This window comes from Tiliqua scincoides, chromosome 7 (assembly GCF_035046505.1).
Source record: "Tiliqua scincoides isolate rTilSci1 chromosome 7, rTilSci1.hap2, whole genome shotgun sequence".
Classification (NCBI taxonomy): Eukaryota; Metazoa; Chordata; class Lepidosauria; order Squamata; family Scincidae; genus Tiliqua; species Tiliqua scincoides.
Genome location: NC_089827.1, coordinates 21493805 through 21513627, shown reverse-complemented (window position 1 = coordinate 21513627; position 19823 = coordinate 21493805). Strand labels below are relative to the sequence as shown.

The 19823-nt window shown below is 40.2% G+C and overlaps 1 protein-coding gene across 3 annotated transcripts in view; it reads right to left on the bottom strand.

Annotated features, from left to right (window-relative positions):
• The window catches only part of USP15 (ubiquitin specific peptidase 15), a 78705-nt gene that overhangs the window by 15500 nt on the left and 43382 nt on the right, over positions 1–19823 (bottom strand). For all 3 annotated transcript variants that reach the window (XM_066633276.1, XM_066633277.1, XM_066633278.1), the window contains 7 exons: positions 9750–9894; positions 8823–8996; positions 6261–6419; positions 4663–4887; positions 657–740; positions 470–564; positions 109–300 (listed from right to left, as the gene is read on the bottom strand). In XM_066633276.1, the coding sequence (XP_066489373.1) occupies positions 109–300; positions 470–564; positions 657–740; positions 4663–4887; positions 6261–6419; positions 8823–8996; positions 9750–9894 (1074 nt within the window). The remainder of the gene's footprint in view (positions 1–108; positions 301–469; positions 565–656; positions 741–4662; positions 4888–6260; positions 6420–8822; positions 8997–9749; positions 9895–19823) is intronic.

Sequence of the window (19823 nt, the reverse complement as noted above, 5' to 3'; positions counted from 1 at the left end):
CAACCATTTTTCCTCCTTGGGGGTCTAGTTTTATGATCTCCAGATATGCAACATACATACTCAATACAATTAGAAATGCATTTTCAAGATGTTTTCTTGTACACATACCACATTCTCAATAGCAGAAGATTATACAGCTTATCTTCGGTATTGTTTCTAGGCACTGCTATAAGGAAAGGTTGACCAAAATGTGTGGAACCACTATGGTGACTATAACCACTGTGCCTAAACTTTTCCCTTAAGCAAACTGGAATTACAACTTGCTCTGTATCTTCAGTTCTGTTGATGCCAATTTCAAATCTAAAACAAAAAAAAGCACATGCTACATCTTAAATAAGGCCACATCATTATATGCCTGCTATGAAGCTAAGCAATCTTTTAGCAAAGACTAGAGAAATTCACATGCAATTAATCATGAACATACATTTCTTGATCATATATATTCTGTACTTACATATAATGTACTTACACATAAATATCATCACGCTCCATAATACTACTTAGATTTTCATCCATTGCAAATATCCTATGGAACCTATGATTGTATATATCAGTAACTACCATCTATAAGGAAATAAAATTTAAATCACTTCAGTTTGTTTAGACACAAAGATAATATTCAACATTGTATGTAAATTATGTATAAAGCATTTTACCTTATCTGCACCAACACCAGACAAAACTGACAAAGCTGTGCAGAGGTCCTGTATATTTCCAATTTTTGGAACTACTACTTTGTACTAAAAAATAAAATACAATATAACAGCGTCATTCGTAAAAGAAATGGAAGAGGGCTTACGTAACATCTAGCTTTTTAACATTTAAACAACCTGAAATATTCCTGAAATATTCCCTTTGAGGAAGAAGAGTGCCATATGAATAAAATGTGGTTGAGGAGATTAAATACTGCGAATGAGCTGTTTAAGTATATCTCCAAAGTCCAAATTGGCTACTTTCATGCTTAAGAGAAAGAATATCGGTTAGAACTGAGTGGTTCAACTGGGAATTTTGTTGTTGTTGGAAATCCCTTGATTATTCAACAATCAAAAGATGAAGCAAACTGATAGTCATCTGTATCAAATGACAACTGCTATTTTGTACCCTCTCATTTATATTAACATTTTTGAAGGCACTTGGCTAAACTTAACAGTTTTCTATCACGGAAAACTACAGATTCCCCCAAATATTTAGTACTTCGTGCACGCAAAGTCTGCATATAACAAGAAAATGTGGTATATTTTCATGATGTAAGAATGTAAGAATATTTTCATGATGCAAATTAAGATAGTTCAGCTGAGCTCATATGGTCTGAAAACTATCAATATGAGACTATGAGGTCCAGAAACAACATACACCAATCGTTATTTGATCAAATCCCCAAATGCAACAACTTCCCTTGGCAACACTCACACATACATCTCAATATCAAAGCTGTCACCTTCCAGCTTTTGTTTTCTCTTGCTTTCCAAACACACAACACTCTATTCTGGCCTTTACTAAAGCATTACCATCTTCCTTCCTTGTGGATCCAACTTACAAGTGAGCCCTATCAACCATTAGCTCAAGCAGCAAAAATCCAAAACACAAGAAAAGCCCACCACTACCCTCCCCCAAACCTCAATTTTTTATACCTTGCGTTTATGCATCCAGTCTCATCTGTATCTACTTATAAATTCATCATTCTTGAGGAGATATTTGCCAAAGGAGTCAATTTAATGAAACAGATCTGCATAAATGCAGAAACAAATACAAGCACTTAACTTCCACTATTTTGATTGCATTTTTAAAAAAAATAGCAGGGAGGTTTTTTAGTTTGCAAAAGTTGGAAATTGTTTGAGGAGTGGGAAAACTGGACTCCTGCTGTTATGGGATGCACGGTGCAAAAATGTATGCAAAAATGTATGCAAAGGTTAGGTGCAACTTCAAGCTACTTTCATATACCATCTAGATATGCTGGCATTGTCTGTCCACTTTTTCCATAGCCGCTAATATTTTATATTCAAAATAAGTTAGATTTAGGCCCACCATCCCAGAGAGTGGTCTTGGTCCTGGGAGACCTGGATTCAAGTTCTGTTTCTGCCAGAATCTCTGAGTGGAATCAGGCAAGTCTCTTACACCTTTTGCCTCAGTACCCCCTCCCCAACCCATCTGTAGGTTAGGAATAATAGTGATCTACCCCAGTAATTTGTTGGAAAGGCAGATCCATTATAGATGGTACAACTCTTAATAAAAACATTTTTTTTAATGCTATATAAACAGAAGCACTCACAGATGTCTTCTCCATTATCCCCAATAAAATTGTAATGTTCATCATAGCTTCTTTTCCCCCTCTTAATCTCTCTTTCTTCTGTTATCCCACTTCTCTTTCACTCATGAACATAAATGATGCTACCTTGTATTGAATCAGGCCACTGCTCCATTTAGCCCAGTACTATAACTGGCAATGGCTCTCTTGGGTCTCAGGCAGATGTCTCTCTCACCACCCTTAGAGATGAAAGGGATTAAACTGTGACTTTATATACGCAGTGTCCATGTGCTATCATTAAGTTATGGTCTCTGTTTTCTTCCAAGTCTTCAACGGATGTCTCCTTTCTCCTCCAATCTGCTCTTTCCCTCTTTGTTCCCTTCTTTCCCTTTCCTCTCTATCTTACCACTCATCTCTCTTTTTGTCTGTTCTTTCTGTTCACTGCTCAAGCAGTACATACATCTGAGCAAAGAAAATTATTTTAAGCTCATCTCATGTCTAGTATTGCTTTATCCTGCCCATCCTGCACTTCAAGAGTGAATCCAATCTGATGCCTTCAGCTTGTGGACACTGAAGACAGAGAAGGCTCCAGAGAGCTCAAGTTGTGAGAACTCCTACTACTGCTTTTCTCCAGTACTTGCCAGTCTTTTGGGCAGTTGGTGTTCCCCATCCCTACTTACTGCTTAAAATTTCACTAGCACATCTGTAGTAGCCTTAGGCCCAATTCAGATATGTCCAAATTGAGAATATGCTGCAGGCTACATCTTCTTTCACACAGGCTGCTGCTCTTCTCCATTTCCATGTGAACTCTAGTCTGCCATGATTTCCAACTCAGGCAAACTATAATTATCACTAACCATAGTTTGCTTACAAACAAGAATTTGAATCAAAGGGGAAGGGATTTGGAGAACTGCACTAACCCACAATACATTATCACAATCACAGAATAATTATAACTAGCTCTCCTGGGTGGAGGGGAGCAACCTATAGAAGACTTACACAGATATAGACACATATTTATAGCCACAGTTGGCCTCTGCAACTCAGCCATTTGAATTTTAATGCTGTTCCTTCACTCTGCAGTGGGAAACAGAGAACATTATGTTCTTTTCTCTCTCCCAGACACTAAACCTGAAAATGGACCAGGCTACTGGAATTATGTAACATGGGTAAAAATTGTGGGAGTCTGAATGTTTGAGAGAGAGCATGTGTGCCTGTATCATATGTACATCATTTCAAAACAGAAATCTAATAATACAAATGCTATCAAGTGTGAGCTTCAGCCTAAGTGTAGAGTAATTTAAATGAGGGGGGAAAAAGAAGTAAAACACTGAGCAAATGCCATCTTCTAGGGCAGCGATTTTCAACCAGTGTGCCATGAATGGTCCACAGGTGTGCCGTGGGAGACTGGCAGATTTATTTATTAAGTAAGTAAATATAATTTATTAATCGGGCCATTGAGGGATGGTGTGCCTTGTCAATTGTCAGAAGACTGATTGTGTGCCTTGACAAGTTTAGTGCCTTGTCAGTGTGCTGTGAGGTGAAGAAGGTTGAAAAATCACTACTCTAGAGCAGGGGTCTCCAAACCCCAGCCCAGGGGCCATATGCGGCCCACGGCCAGCCTCTATCCAGCCCATGGCCAGCTTCCTGTCCCCTGAAAGCCTCTGGCCCACTTGGCTGAACATGATTGGAGCTGTGCTCCGGTTGCGTCTGGAGGGTGTTCTAAAGACCAGAGAGGTTGAATGAATTAGCTCATTCATTCACTTATTCACTCATCTAAGTTCCATCTCTTATTTATTTATATAGATTTTATATTTAAATTTTTTTTCTGGCCCTTTACACTGCACCAGATATATGATGCAGCCCCCTGGCCAAAAAGTTTGGAGACCTCTGATCTAGGGTCAACTGCATATTCTTAACTCTGCTGTGACAATGCAGTAGAGAACATGCATCTAAGGCTGCAATCCTAACCACACTTTCCTGAGAGCAAGCCCCATCGAACAGAACAGGACTTACTTCTGAGTAGACTGAATTAGGATTGTGCCCCAAGAACCACAAGGAACTGGCAGATCTAATTCAATTCATCTAAAATGGCATGATTAATTTTTGATAGGAAAAAAAACCATATTATTTAATCCTCTCAGCTTCAATTGTGATTGTTAATTAGAGGTTTATGGGGCTAGTTTAATTGTGTTCTTTCTTCCTTTTGCTATCATGCTGTGTACTGGAGGAAAAATGTCTCCAGTTTTTACAGTAAGCAACACCATGGAGATGAAAGACTACAGCATAAGTTTAAGGTAAATCTTTAAAACACAAGAACAAAAGAAGCAAAATTCTCATTACAATTGGCTACATAATAAGGCATGAAATAACAAAATGTCTAAATGCCATGAACATGTAATGTACATACTTCTCACCTGCATCGGTTTGGCTAGTGGATCCATTCTAACTAAATAAACTTCCAAACTGCGTTCTTTTTTCATGGGTAGTGGAAGAGTCAAGTAACAAAAGGGATCAAATGTTACAGAGATCTTAGCACATTCTGGACAAACTAAAGTTGATTTAAAAAGTCCATGAAATATATCTACAATGATGGAATCATTTCGCTTCAAATGATTCTCCCAAGCTTCTTCAGCAACCACCTAAATAAAAGCACAAGTATTATTTTTATAAACCATTTTTCGACACGTGAATGCATTAACAGACTACCTGCATTCCTTGTGTTTAAACTCTCCAGGTTTCTAGAGACAGGTGAAAAGTAATATTATCCCACAGAAAAGTATTAGGAATAACAATAAGCAGCAGCATTCGTATAGTGAATTTGGAGTGTGCAGTTCACATCTATTATCTACCTGCTATCCTGCCCCTTAGCTTCATTTACTATACAACGGCAGGTGCCTGTCAAAGGCTACTGTAGACAGGCTGAAGAATGCAAAAAGACAAAAATACTGCAGAGATGAACTAAGGACAAAACAAAGCTACCCTGGACTGGTTCATATTGCTCTATATGAATACAGGTAATTACAGCTGTTAAATACCATACAAATACAAATTTATATGGTTGCAGTGGCTTGAAAACTGCCATTACAAAGATAGCTGCAACTCTCCTTGTGTAAACAGAAGTTCAACATTAAAATTTTTCTGTGCAAGTCATATTGAGATAGACAACAAAGGGCGCAATCCTAACCAACTTTCCAGCACTGACCTAGCTGCAATGCAGCCCCAAGGTAAGGTAACAAACATGTCCTTACTTTGAGAAGGCCACCTTGACTGCCTCCCCACTGCAGAATGCAGTGCACGCCACATTGGCACAGATATGTCAGTGCTGGAAAGTTGGCTAGGATCGTGCCCTAAGCTTCATTTGGTTGTGTAATCTATCCCTACAGCAAGTATTGCAATGAGAATATGAAAATGGTTCATGCCAGAGGTAATTTGATAGTTTAAGTACTTCAGGTTGCTGCCCCCCCCCAATGGGTTGGCAGCTATCATACTTCCATAGAGCTACAGCATCAACTTCAATATCAACAAAGATAGTCGTGTACCTTTTGTGGGGCTGAAAGCCTTGCAACTTGATAAACATGGAGAAACAGCTTCTGCTATGGCTCACAACACAACTTTTAACCTAGATCAGGTATGCTTTGTGTGGAAATAGCCAATTTAGGACAATTATGTGGCATTTGGAAATATTCAGAGGAACAGTATTGCTGTCTAGACCAGTGGTTCCCAAAGTCTTCCTTAAGAGAAGGGAACCAGCTAAGTGATTGCAAGGGGCATGGGGACTGCAGCAACCTGATTCCCAGGAATTATTATTATTAAATGAATTTTTACCCTGCCTTTCTACCACAAATTGCGGCACCCAAGGTGGCACTACATTCACTTCTGGAATTGGAGCTATAGCCACATCGTAGAACAATACAGAAACTAGAATATTTTCACTTCTCTTAAAATTCCTTTTTTTGAATGTACTTCTGGATCAATACATTAACCTAGATACAATATAATGAAAGGATGTTACCTTATCTGGCCTTCCATCTGCATCTTTTAGTTGAATATAAGGCTTTTTCCTAATTCGATTCAAATCCTCATGTAGACCATCTAGAAGAAAGGCTAGCAGTTCTTGGCAATCTTGTTGCTGATACCCAGAAAACTGTGGTGCAAATCGTCCTACCTGTGTCTAGACAAGATAAACAAGATTACAATGCTAGTGCCTCATGATGAAGTTTAACAGAATTTTCAGGCTTTATGACAGAGTTCCAACACTCACCTATTAAGCCACTCCTGTGGCTGTATAATATAGGCATGCCCCTGTATTCACGGGGGTTGAATCTGCTCTGTATCTGCTTGCCTCACCTCCTGGAGTCCTCTGAGCCCAACAGAGGCCACGGACGTATATTTGCAGCCTCTGCCAGGTTCATACCGAGCCCGACAGTTAAAAAAAACACAACCTGCAGTTTCTCTGTGAAACTGCAAGTGATGTTTTTAATGCCTTTAGTTTTTTATTAACAGGTTAAAAGTTGAATTGGCAAATTTTTTAAAAAATAGAAAAAGGTCTGAGTTTACGAGAGGGGGACAGAGAGCGCACTAGAGACAGAGAGGGAAAAGAAAAAGTGAACACCTTTCTCTCAGATGCAGCCCATCTAGCCACTTTGTGTCCAGGTGAGTGTTACATCCACATGCACATATAAACACTCATTTTTGTCCCATGCCTTTCCGCCCCCCTATCTGTCACACACACACACACACAGAGGGAGGAAGGGGGGGGGAGAGAGGCATTAGATACCGAAGACTGTATACACAGACTGGGGCATGGATGCAGCTCCTTCCCAACACTTCCCAACCGCTTTGCGAACTTTTAGTTGAAAAGCGGTATATAAATACCGTTAATAATAACACTGTTGGGTCTGGCTTTAGAGACTGATAGTGGGAGTCTCAGGAGCTCACCTTCTCCTTCTCCAACCCTCTGTGCCCAAGCTCACTGGAACCTGACTTTCTAGGCTTCCCAGGAAGCTGGATTCTCTGTGGTGAATCAACTGAGCAGCGCAGCCACCACACCAGATGAGGGCAGACCAGTTGCGAGCTCAGTGCAGCCATTTGTTAGAGGCTGTGCTGAGTTTGCACCTTATCTGCCCTCATCTGGCACAGCGGCTGTGCTGCTCAGCTAATGGTGCCTATGAACAAAAAGCTGCAGAGGTGGCCTGCATCATGGCGCACACTTTGGGAACAACTAACCTAAAATAACAACATTGTCAAACTCTTAAATTTCAGCCACAATCCTCAAGGGGACTAGCAAATACAAATTTACACGTTAAGAAAAAACCATCATATTTTATTATTGAATTGCCTCTCCACTAAAAACAGCAATGTGATGTACAGTAAGAGTACTAACAATGTACACGCTATTGGAGAGGGGAAGAAATTGTTTGCAGACACTTTCTTCTATGTTTGTTTACAGGTTAATCAACAGATGAGATATTTGCTCTCTTCATTCTGCCTTCATTCAGTTAGTTTATCCAAGAGGTTCTTCCCTCTCCTCCTCTCAGTGCAATGTGGTGTGCACACAACCCTTTGGGGTCCACTGAGGAGGGGGACATTTCAGCTGGAATCATTGATAGAAAGATGGTAACCAACTCACTAGGATGGTTGGTCTTCTCTCGCCTCCTTAAAGTACAAAATGAATTTAGATTCTGATGCCTTTGTTACAGACAAAGAAAATTTTTTTATGGTTAGCAAAGAGAGCAATCCAAACCTGCGCTGGAGCAGGCAAGGCAGGAGGCTTGCGCTGCATCCTAGGCAGGTCTGTGGGCAGCAGCGGCTCAGCCAGAGGCAAGGGAAACTCTTCCCTTTACCCCTGGGTAAGGGCTGCTGTCCCCAATTGGTCTCCTCAGACCTGTGCCGCCTCTGGAGGTAGCGCAAGTCCGAGGAGAGCGGAGCAGCTTGAAGCTGCTCCGTTCTCTGCGGGGACAGGGGTTGGGATCTGGCATAACTGCCGGTTCCCAGCCCCGCCTCCGGCTCCCTGTGTACCCGCCCTCAGGGTCGCCCACCGCCCTCCCTTCCCACCCAGAAATGCCTTCTTCCTTCCTCCTCCCTGCCCCCCCATGCCTACATTTGCTGCTTGTGCTGGCGACACAAGTGGCTGAGGGGAAGCTGTGGTGGAGGCTTATGCCAGCCTCCGCAGGCCGGCGCTTCTTGGAGCGCCGGCCTGGTTTCCCCGTGAAGAGGTGCAAACGTGCTTTACAGCACGTTTGTGACCCTCTTATGCTGGCCCAAGGGACTTGGGCCAGCATAAGGCGCTGTTTGGATTGCGCCCAAAGTTAGTTACTTAACAATATAAATATTAATGGGCAACAGGATTAATAAAGGAAGGTACCTGACACATACATTTGCTAAAATTAAAGCCAAAAATGCAATTAAAGTTTGCACAGTTCTTCTTTTATTTTTAAAAAGGTATTTCAGTGCCCAAAGAATTTATATATAGTTTATAAGCATATAATTAATATGCTGCTAGATCATTATTAATGAACTTTATCTACGAAGCCACAAATCTAATGGGCTAACTGGTGAACGAAGTTATACTTGCCTTAAATGCCCTTGGAGTTACATAGCTGTATTTTCCAGACCACATCTGCTTGATAAGTTCTGCATAAGATTTGGCAATTTCACCTCGCATTCCTAATGGATTGTCAAAATTTAGCTCTTCTTGATATTTATCATTGAGAAAGTATTCGGTAAGTGGAGGGGTGTTACTCAAACACTGTAAATGGATGTATAATAAAATATTTGTATATAGTAAGTATTCACATTAGCCACTCAGCTATCTCCTCAGTTTTTCCTATTAAGACTCAATTTCATTTTCTTACTCTTCATATAGTATAGAAAAGATTTCAACAACTAATTTTCCCAAATCTACAATATCTCTGAGCCTTAATTATGATTTCCCAAAGAATATCACTGATCTAGCAAGATTCTAATAATGATTCTGTCTATCAACAGCTGTCCCATAAAAAGTATTTTACATAGTACAGGTTGAGTATCCCTTACTTGAAATGCTTGGGACCAGAAGTGCTTTGGATTTTAGATTTTACAGCGTTTGAAATATTTGCATATGCATAAATATCTTGGGGATGGGACCAAAATCTAAACACAAATTCGCAGCTGAAGGGAGGGCTGGGACGGCCTTTTATCCTTTGGGAATACTGAATAAACTGTTAACACCTGCGTTTTGACTGTGACTTGTCAAATCAAGTCAGGTATGGAATTTTCCACTTGTGGCATCATGTTGCGCTCAACAAGTTTCGGATTCTGGAGCATTTTGAAATAGGGATGCTCAACCTGCATAAAGCCTTGCAAAGGATAAAGATTAGCTATGCATATAATGTACATATAAACCAAGGCAATGTACATATAAACCAATTCTGATAGCATTCTAGTAGTAGTTTTCACTTTCCACAGAAAAACTCTCAGTTCAAAGCAATAAGAAGATTCACAAGGTATTGAAACACCTAACCTGAATTGCTGAATTCATGAAACATGTATTCCCCAAATTGCTTAGGCCACAAAGGCCAGGCTGTTCGTTGTGCCTTCCAGGCTCCGAATAGTCATAATTCTTATAAGCAGTGTATGAGGGAAGGCAATAGTTTGAGTTTTTCACACTGAAAGAGAACAAAACATTTCACAATGATGTTTCATGATCTATCATTGTACTAGATATGGACAACAGTATGTCAATACAATGCACAAAATAACAGCTGTCTAAATTAAATGAATCTGTAATTTAGGTAGTTCCGTTCTGTACTTAAATGCCATATCAATAAAGCTCTCAAACACTTCATACTACTTCGCTTTGAAAAACTGGACAACCTTAAGATAGACTGCTATCTTCTACCCTTTAGTAATAAAAATAGCTGCACAGCTTAATTCATTCAGGTTTGACACAATCATGTTGTAAGTACAGACAGCAACAGCAGAACATGTCCTTTTTTGCATTCTGTTACCGTTAAGAACTAGAACAATAAACAGGGCAGCAGGGATATTCTTTAGTTACAGGTAAGAACTCAGATTTCTGAGGCCACCATGAGTGATGCACCATGAGTGGCCTTAGATTTAACATAAGGAAAGCCAGTAAACTGCAGAAGTCAGCCTGGAGCGACAAAGAATGACCCCACTGTTTTCTAGCAACTGCAGTTAAACTGGTTCTATGAGTCTTTGCCAAGACAGAATATACTTTATATCAGAAGTGTGCATGCTAAAAATAGATAAAAATAGCAAAATTCTGTACTTAAGAGTTAAAGGGTTAAAAATATTCCAAAGTATCTGTTCAGGATATAACTCAATTTTATATAAAACTCAGTTATATATGCAAGTGCCATAAATTTTAATGTAACATATGTGCACGTAATTGAGACCAGAATTTCAGCCATATAGCCTGTTCCACCTTGAGGGATGAAGGCGCAATATACAGAAAGTCTCCAATTTACAGATGTTCGCGATACGAACATCTGATTTACAAATAGGCTTGGTCAGGGCTTTGAAGTAGCCACAGATGTGAAAACTATGAAAAAGCAAACAGGAAACTGCTTGGAGAGAACCAGCAGCGCAGCTCAATAACTCGGAAAACAGTGACCCCAGTGGCAACAGGGAAAAACAACATTGAAAATCTGGGGATTCTTGGCAGAAGGGAGGGAGAGAATGAAAGGAGCAGTCAGCATGGCAAGGCTAATTTGGTACAGGAAGAGTCAAGCGTTAATACTGTATGAGAAAAATAAGCCCTGACAGAAGTGATTCCGACATGAGTAAAACAAAACACAATCGCCTTTTGCCACCACCAAGCAGGAAAAGGTGTAGGATTAAAGCAGTGTATGATCAAGGCCCCCTACAACAGCCATTACTTTCTTTAAAAAGCAGAGAAAAACTTACTGTCTAAATCTGACAATTTAATTATGATGAATGTGAATAAAAATTAAGACCAAAGGAATAATAATAATAATAATACAGGTATTTATATACCGCCTTTCTTGGTCGTCAGATTTCTCCTTGGACTTTAATTCAAGGCGGTTTACATAGGCAGGCTATACTAAATCCCAATAGGGATTTTTACAATTGAAGAAGGTTCTGTCTTTCAAGAACCACAACATTCCAGATGGATCTTTTATGATCTGGTATCACATTCTGGCTGACACAGGCTGACAGCGGCCAAAGAGCAGGTGGAATAAATTGGCATAACTTGGCTAGGCTTGTCAGCTGCTTCAAGGTCTCGCCGTTCACGGTGCCGGTGGCCTCGAACTGGCGACCTTCGGATGTTATCTTCAGGCAAAAGGAGGCTCTACCCTCTAGACCAGACCTCCTGCCCATTATGATATTATAATTATGATTATTATTATGATACCACCCTGTAGACACCCAAGTATACTTTTTCCCACAAGCAAGTCTTTGGAATTACACTTCCTCCCTGATATATGGAAGTCTCAGTTGCATTTCTAAGTCAACAGTGTTTTTGCGCAGGCGTGATAGTGCTTCGCTGGCAAGAAAATGGAAAATTTACTTACCAGGTGAATTCCTGGTCCTGGTAGAGAAAGGGCATTCCAAATGATTTGGGAAAGCCCAAATCATTCAGAACGCCCTTTCTCTGCTAGGGAACCTGATGATTCTACTTTCTGACTTAAGCGCAGATCACTGGAACCTAATTTCTATCAGCAGGGGACTTACTGTACAGAGCTGACATTTCTTGGTAGCCCTTGTACAGACAGGATGCATGCACTGAAATGTACACATAATTTATGTTAAAAATTGTGATGTTTCACAAATCCTACTACCTTAGGGTGCAATTCTATTCTGCGCTGGAACAGGCAAGCCAAGAGGCTTGTACTGTAACCAGTGCAGGATAGGGGCCATAAGCGGCTCAGCCAGAGGCAAGGCCCCTATAGGTCTCCTCGGACTTGTGCCACCTCAGGAGGTGATGTAAATCCAAGGAGAGCGGAGTGGCTTCAAGTTGCTCCGTTCTCCCCAGGAACGGGGGTTGGGATCTGGTATAACTGCTGTATCCCAGCCCTGCCTCCTGCTCCCTGCAGGCCCACCTGCTCCTGGGGCTGCCCACTGCCCACCTTCCCCCGCCCAGGAACACCTCCCTCCTGCCTCCCCCCACCCAGGAAGCCTCCCTCCCGCCTCCTCTCCACCTACCTTTGCTCCTTGTGTCAGCCCAGCCAGGCCGATGCAACCAGCACAGAGGAAGCTGGCATGGAGGCTTGCGTAAGTCTCCGCAGGCCGGCGATTCTCAGAGTGCCGGCTTGGCTTCCTCCTGAGGAGGCGCAAGGGACCTGCACCGGCCCAAGTCAAGGGCTGGATTGCACCCTTAGAGGAATAAACTCACCATGCTACTGTATTATTTAATTAGATATTCAAAGCTGAAATGGAGTTATCTCACATTTTGAAACATTTTTCTGGTCCAATCTGGACAGGCTGCAGTTTGAAGAGGGATTTTCTTTTTGCTTGTTTCAAAGATATCAGAATATCTCATAATAGTCCTAGGGAATATTTCCTTCTATAAACAGCCTGTTCCATTTGGCATACTGTCTTCCCTGGGACAGCCATCATCAAACATCATAGAGAACTAAAACAATGTGACAGCAGCCATAGGTAAATCATTTATCCATGTACGAGTTCTATGTGTATCTCATCATCTTTCAAAAAAACATACCGATACACTTATCTATTCGCATGTAGCATTAGTGTACTAACAATCAATAGCCTGGGTGAGTGTGACATTGGTGTGATAATGCTACATATGAATTGCATATGTAGAATATGAATGTAAGAATATGAATGTACGCTAATTATGATAGGGAACACTTGCATGATAGTGATTTTCCCATGGCTGCCATCACATCTGTTTCAGCCCAAAGATTATGAGCTTCAAGGGAATATAATACAGAAGTATGTAATCTGTCATTCAAATGATCACTTGTCCACTATTTTTCTTTCCTGGCACCCAATTTGTAGGCTTACATGTTATATTTTTCATTCAGCTTTTGCAAATAATTATCCAGAATCATGAAAGGTCTTATCGATACCAGAGAAGTTTTTGTCTTGTTTCCCTTGTCCTTGTTTCATATTCATGGAATCTATGAGCTACATATTTCTGGACAATTCTCCTAAGTCTTTATATGCAGCTATGGACACTGCTGTTTCTGATCAGGCACACAAAACTTTTGACCTCTGTTACTAAGATGCAGCTCATGCAAGTCATATATTCTGAAGAAAGAGATAAGACTGCAAAATAATGATGTGCTGATATAATATTATTCCTGTCAGAGTTCACCTATTGTGGTGCCATCCTGTCTGACTGATAGGTTTTATTATAAACACTGATCAGTCTAGGGCAGTGGTTCCCAACCTGGGGTACATGTACCCCCAGTGGTATTTGCCAGTACCTTTAGGGGTACTTGAAAAAGAATTAAATAATAGAGGAAAAAGACAAGTCTGTATTAGAATGCCTTGTGAGGCTAGTAAGGCAGGAAGGAAGGCGGCTAGCTGGTTGCAAAAGCCCCACCAATTGCTAGTTTTTGGTCATCAATTCATTTATTATCAGATATGGATCAGTGGTTGAAAACTGACACACTTAAAAAGAAGCTGAAGCATAATGTGGAAAGTGATCAATCACTAAGAATTTCTTACGACACATCTAACACTTGGATGCAAAACAGTGGAAAGGCACAGTCTTCAGTTCTTCAAACCGGTAAAAGAGAAAACAGTGTGATGAACAAACAAAGTACGGGCCTTTTTATATAGGAGATGAGGACTGTCCTAAGCCCCAGTGTGTTGGGAAGTATAATCCAATGGTAGCATGCAACCTTTTTTACTCTTGAGAATTTACAAACAAAACATCAACTATACAAACAAGGATATGGTGCTGGTGGAAAGGGCTTCTTATGCCTTCATAAAAAAAATATGGAGATAAGTGGAATAAAGTTCCAGATTTAAGACTGTATCTTACATCAGTTGAACCTGATTTCACAAAACAATGTGCCTTAAAAAAAGCTTAAGGATCACACTGAGCATTTGTTGTGGATAAAATTTTTGTTGTTTGTTTTATAAAAATCATTCCATTGCTTTTTAATCCCATTATTGGGCCATTTATTCACAGTTACAATATATAAATTTGAAACAACCACACCCATATTAATTGCAAACATTTTACTAATTAGTTATTTGATTTTTCTCTGTAAATCACTTCGTAAACTTTTTGTTGAAAAGCTGTATATAAATACTGTTGTTAATAATAATAATAATAATAATAATAATAATAATAATAATAATAATAATAATAGTACAATTTATGGAAATGGGCTGCCAAGGGGTACTCAAGTGAAAAAATATTGGGAACCACTGATCTAGGGAGTCAGGAAAAGTGTACAGATAAGGAATATCCTCCATATAAAAAAAATGATTGATTAAACAATCATGATCCCAGAACACAATACATAAAAGCCTCAATAATGTCATGTACGGCAATACCTTGCACCTTCATCTGGTTATAGACCAGAGCATGGATGAAAGTAAACAATGGATGAATGTCAAAGTGTAGTCTTATTTAGCTTGCCCATTTATTTTGTTTGGCAAAAAACATAAATAATTATATAACACATGCGAATGATATGAAACCAAAATGAACAGAACTATAAGAAAAATAAGCATAAGACTGTTAAGCAACGTTGTGTAAGGATGAAATAAGACAAAAGGGAAAGCAAATGGACAAAATTTGAAATGTGGTTATAACTGAAAACAACTGAAAGAGCAAAGTGAAGGCAGTCATGTGGGTGAAAGTCAAGGTATTGCTATATGCATTCTTCTAGAACCCTATAAATATTGACAGCCTGCCAAATGATTGCATGATCCAAATGTGAGGCAAACATTTGCCCTTGCATCATTCTTGGGTCTTCAAAATGCTGTACAGAAGCTAGCACTCAGGCTTGGCAAGCTGACTTCAAGAGTGGTAACTATTAATGCACGTTGAACTCCTTCACTTTCCTCTCCAATATCCCGTCCCCCTATCTCAAGCTTAAGCACTGGGCTAAAAGAGAAAGGCTGCAATCCTATACACACTTTCTTGGGAGTAAGCCTCACTGAACACAATGGGACTTACTTCTGAGTAGACACGAATAGGATTTCACTGTAAGGCTCCCTTGAATTCCTTCTCTGAATACTACCCCTTGTCCTTACTCTCCCAGTGCACAAAATACACATTACAAACATTTATCCATCACAAGATAAGTAGGTTCTCACATTTGTTAAAGTTGATTGTTATTTCTTACTGTTTTATTCAACTACTGGTAGGATCTTTGTGTATTTTTTCTTATGCCTGTTCTTTTACAATAAATCTTTTTGATTGGAGCCTGTCTTTCTCCCAGTCTATTTGTTAAAAATGAGGATTCCTTTTTCATTATAGCGCTGCTTTAAAGGCCCAACCCTATCCTCTACTTGCCCAACCAGCTATAAAACTGCACCAAAAGCACCTGCACTGCATCCGGGAGGGCAGGTACAACCTGAGAGTAAACAGGCGGTAAGTAGAAAACATACTTATCTCATGGTAAGACTTGGGGCCAACTATGGGTCTCCATGGACATGTCACCTCATTTGGAAGCATATGTCCAAGGAAAGGGGCAGGGAGCTTCAAAAAGGAAGATATATGATCTGATGTGCACCACTGCTGCCAGATTCACTGCTTCCCTGTTTTCTATTCCTCCCCCCCTCGTTTCACCCCCTCCCTGCTGCCTTATTAGGTCCAGAAGGCAGGGTTCGATAGGGAGGCTGCAGTGCTGCCTGAATGGCTGGCAGAATGGCTGCCAATGGAGTGCTCTGAGCTTCATCGGCACCCATTTTACAACAATTAAAGTCACTTCGGCTGTTGTAATGGGCTCTGTGCAGCAGCCATACCTTCCATAGACTTGGGCTGTAAGATTCTTCTATCAGTGGAACTGTTTTACTTTGTCTTCACTAATTTTTCCTTGGGAGGAAGAACTGATCAACCTGTGTCCTTCTCAAGAAAAACACAGTAAATAATTCCCCATGTAGTTCCCCTGGTAACGACAGAAGTGCCTAATTGCAAGCTAGACACAGGCTTTATAAACGTTCTCAATAATAATAATACCACCACTTGAACGCAAATGCATTCTTGTGAACAAAAGTTAACAGAGGTGGCCCTGAGCGACTGTAGGACAGAAACTGAAACATGGGCATATTCATGTTTTGATGATGATGGTAACAGAACAGCGTTATTCAGAAAGTGTCATTCCTATAGGTTTGAGAATGTGACTGGAAATTTGTGCTTAAACCTCAGGTGTGTTCAAGGAGTACATACGTTTCACAATCCCTGTTCTGTATCTTATTCACAAAGGGGGAACACCCAATTAAAGTTAAGCAGAAGGGGCTTTTTCCTCATGCACCACCACTGCTCCAAGAACTTCCTTTTTAGTGAAGTTCTCTCAATATTTAGATCTTCCTGTGAAAGCAGTTGATCTTGGAATTTGGCGTGGGCTGCTGCCACCCCCCTCCCAGACCCTCCCCTCCTGGACTGCCTCCCCATCCAAAAATGCCCCCTTCCCTGCCTCCCTTTCCACTGGCCTGCCCGCGCTGGAGCAAACTTACCCCTCCAGGGCAGGATCCAGCACTAGCAGGACCGCGTACACCCTTGTGCAGGTCCAGGCAGCTCTCTAGTAGCCATGAACATGCTTTAAGACATTCGTGACACTCCTGGGTCAGGGCAGTGGGCCTGGAACGGCCTAACTCAAACTTAGGATTGTACTCTGACACATCTCTGACACAGATGTACAACGGAAGGTTATTATAGGTCTTTTGGAGATAAAAAGGGTGAAATGGTAAGCAAGCAATTCTGCAGTACCCTCCTATAACAGGTATAACAATTCTCTATTCCTTTTCTTTAGAATTCAAAATTCTTATGAAGCAATTTTATTTCATACTTAAGACTACAATATTTCTTTTCCACCTTAGCATAATGGCTTGAAAAAAATCCTAAAATGTACAGGGCGAAAAATGGCCTTTATAAAACTATTTTCAAGCAGTAGGTCCAGTTTCCTTCAAGGAAGCACTCTTCTAGCAGGAAGAGAAACTATAGATGCTACTCAAAAACTATGGGAGAGAAGGAATAAGGATCAAAAACTGTATGCTCCCAGAATACTGCAGCTGAGCAGGAAAATTAGTGCACTATGGAATATTTTATCAGGGATATAAATACAGATGGTGGTATTCTAAAACAAAGATTTTTTTTCCAGGTGAGAAATAAATGAGAGGAAAGCCTTTTAAGAGATGCCACTCAGTTCATACCTACAAGTCAACGTTATAAGTAAATTATAACAGGTATAACCTGAGAGTAAACAGGTACAACCTGAGAGTAAACAGGCGGTAAGTAGAAAACATACTTATCTTATGGTAAGACCTGGGCCAACTATGGGAACCTGTGGATTTGGGACCTGCAGATTTGATTATCTGTGGTGCAGGGTTGGCACAACACGGACCCCCAGAGGCAACATGAGCTGTGATCCTGTCACCTCCAGGAGGTGTTCTTAGGCCAGTAGAGGTTGCACACAGCCTCCACAGGCCTAAGAACACTTATAAGATCACTTTTGGTTTTCAGGGGAAAACCAGAAGTGATGTTTTTGGCCCTTAGAGCCTCCCCACAGGCTTCAGAAGGCCTTATAAGGGCCTAAAACATCATTACCGGTTTTCCCCGAAAACTGAAAGTGACCTTCTAAGGCCTCCCAAAGGCCTCAGAACACCCTACAGAAGTGACAAGAGAAGAGTTCCCATCACCTCCAGAGTGGTAAACATGCCAAGACCCACAGACTTTGTTATCTATGGGTTTCAGCATCCATGAGAGTTCTGGAAACAGAACCCTGCAGATAACACGGAACACCTAAATAATTCAATGCCAGATGGGGGAATCCACTAAATTACCAATGTGCACTACAATTTTCAAATGATTATTTAAGCTAATATTTCTAAATATAACCTTTTGCTTTGATGGGCAAATCCATGCAAGGCCTTATGTTTTAGAAATGAAGATTTACGTTTACTGAATTGAAAAGCAAATCCTAAAGTATTTTCTTCTAAAAGTGCATTTTTATCTTGTCTAAAAAATATAAAAAGAGTACCTGCCTGAATATAAATGACATCAATTTTGGGGGTTTAAGGGTCCAATCCTATCTAACTTTTCAGCCCCAGTGCAGCTGCAATACAGCCCCTAGGTGAGGGAACAAATGTTCCCTTACTTTATGGAGGCCTCCATAACTAGCCCACCCCACCCCCCCATCACAGGATACAGTACAAACCCCACTGACATGGCTACACCAGGGATGGAAAGTTGGATAGGATTTGGCCCTAAGCTGGTTATGCCATACCCCCAAAACTAGAGCCAACAGGGCAAAACTGATGCCATTTTTTGATTCAGCACCAGACAAATATGCTAAATTTCTTCAAACATCATTGACAACTTTAAAAAAAAGGGTGGAACCCTCTTTTATTAGATGTAAAGCAGGAGACAACTGAAGACATGGCTACAAATGGTATGATTTGTTTTTTCAATTAACATAGACTATCAGAATAATAATAAAGAATTAGGTGAGTTTTGGTGATTAGATTATTTATGCACGCCAGAAAGTACTTTTCTGTACTTGCTATACACACATACATGGTACAATAGACTGCAGTTAAATACATGTATTTCTTTAGCTTAGAGAGTTGGGGTTACTCACAATTAGTAGAAGCACAAGTGCCACTTCACCCCTTACGAAACTCCCTTCTCATAAATGCAGTATTTAACTGGAAGATATTGTATAAAATATTTAGTAATTACTTTTAGAATACTGAAACATTTTCACATTTGATTCATAGCCACAAGCTTTGATATTATAAAAATGTAAGGCAAAACTGACTTTGCATCTTCAATTATCTTTCCAGTATTCCTACAAGAAAACTTTACTTTTGAACTATTTATGAAAGTTGCTTTCCTGGTTTTAGCAACCCTACAGAAAAAGTAGTACGAGATATTTGCATTAAGTGTACTATAAATTAAGAGGGCCATTTAATGAACATACAAGTCTTATTCTAGTTTCTTCATGCTAAGTATTTGTTAGGAAAACAGAGAAATATTCTTTTTAGAATTATAAAAAACCGGGGTGGGGGGGATGTTATCCTGTCATTTGTTACTTGCTGTAACATATAATCCCAATACTTCCTGATTTCTGACCTTGAACTTCAAGTCTCAAGAGTAGGAAAGCCTGAGCAATAAGGTACATGAATAATGTCCCAAGCAGGCAAGTCATGATTAAGCCTTTTCTTGATGCAATGATTTGAAATCAGCATGAAGTGCTATATGGTTTCTTAAAGTATCAAGGTACTGAAGAAAAAAACAATGCAAAAACAATCTACCTTCCTGTTTTTTTCTTATAGTTCACCAAGTTCTAGGTGAGCTTTAAGCCTTGGTATCACTGCACTTTCACAATAATAAAATCCATCCAAGTTATTTATTTAAAATGATAAACAGTCTTCCTTCCAAATAATACTTGGATGA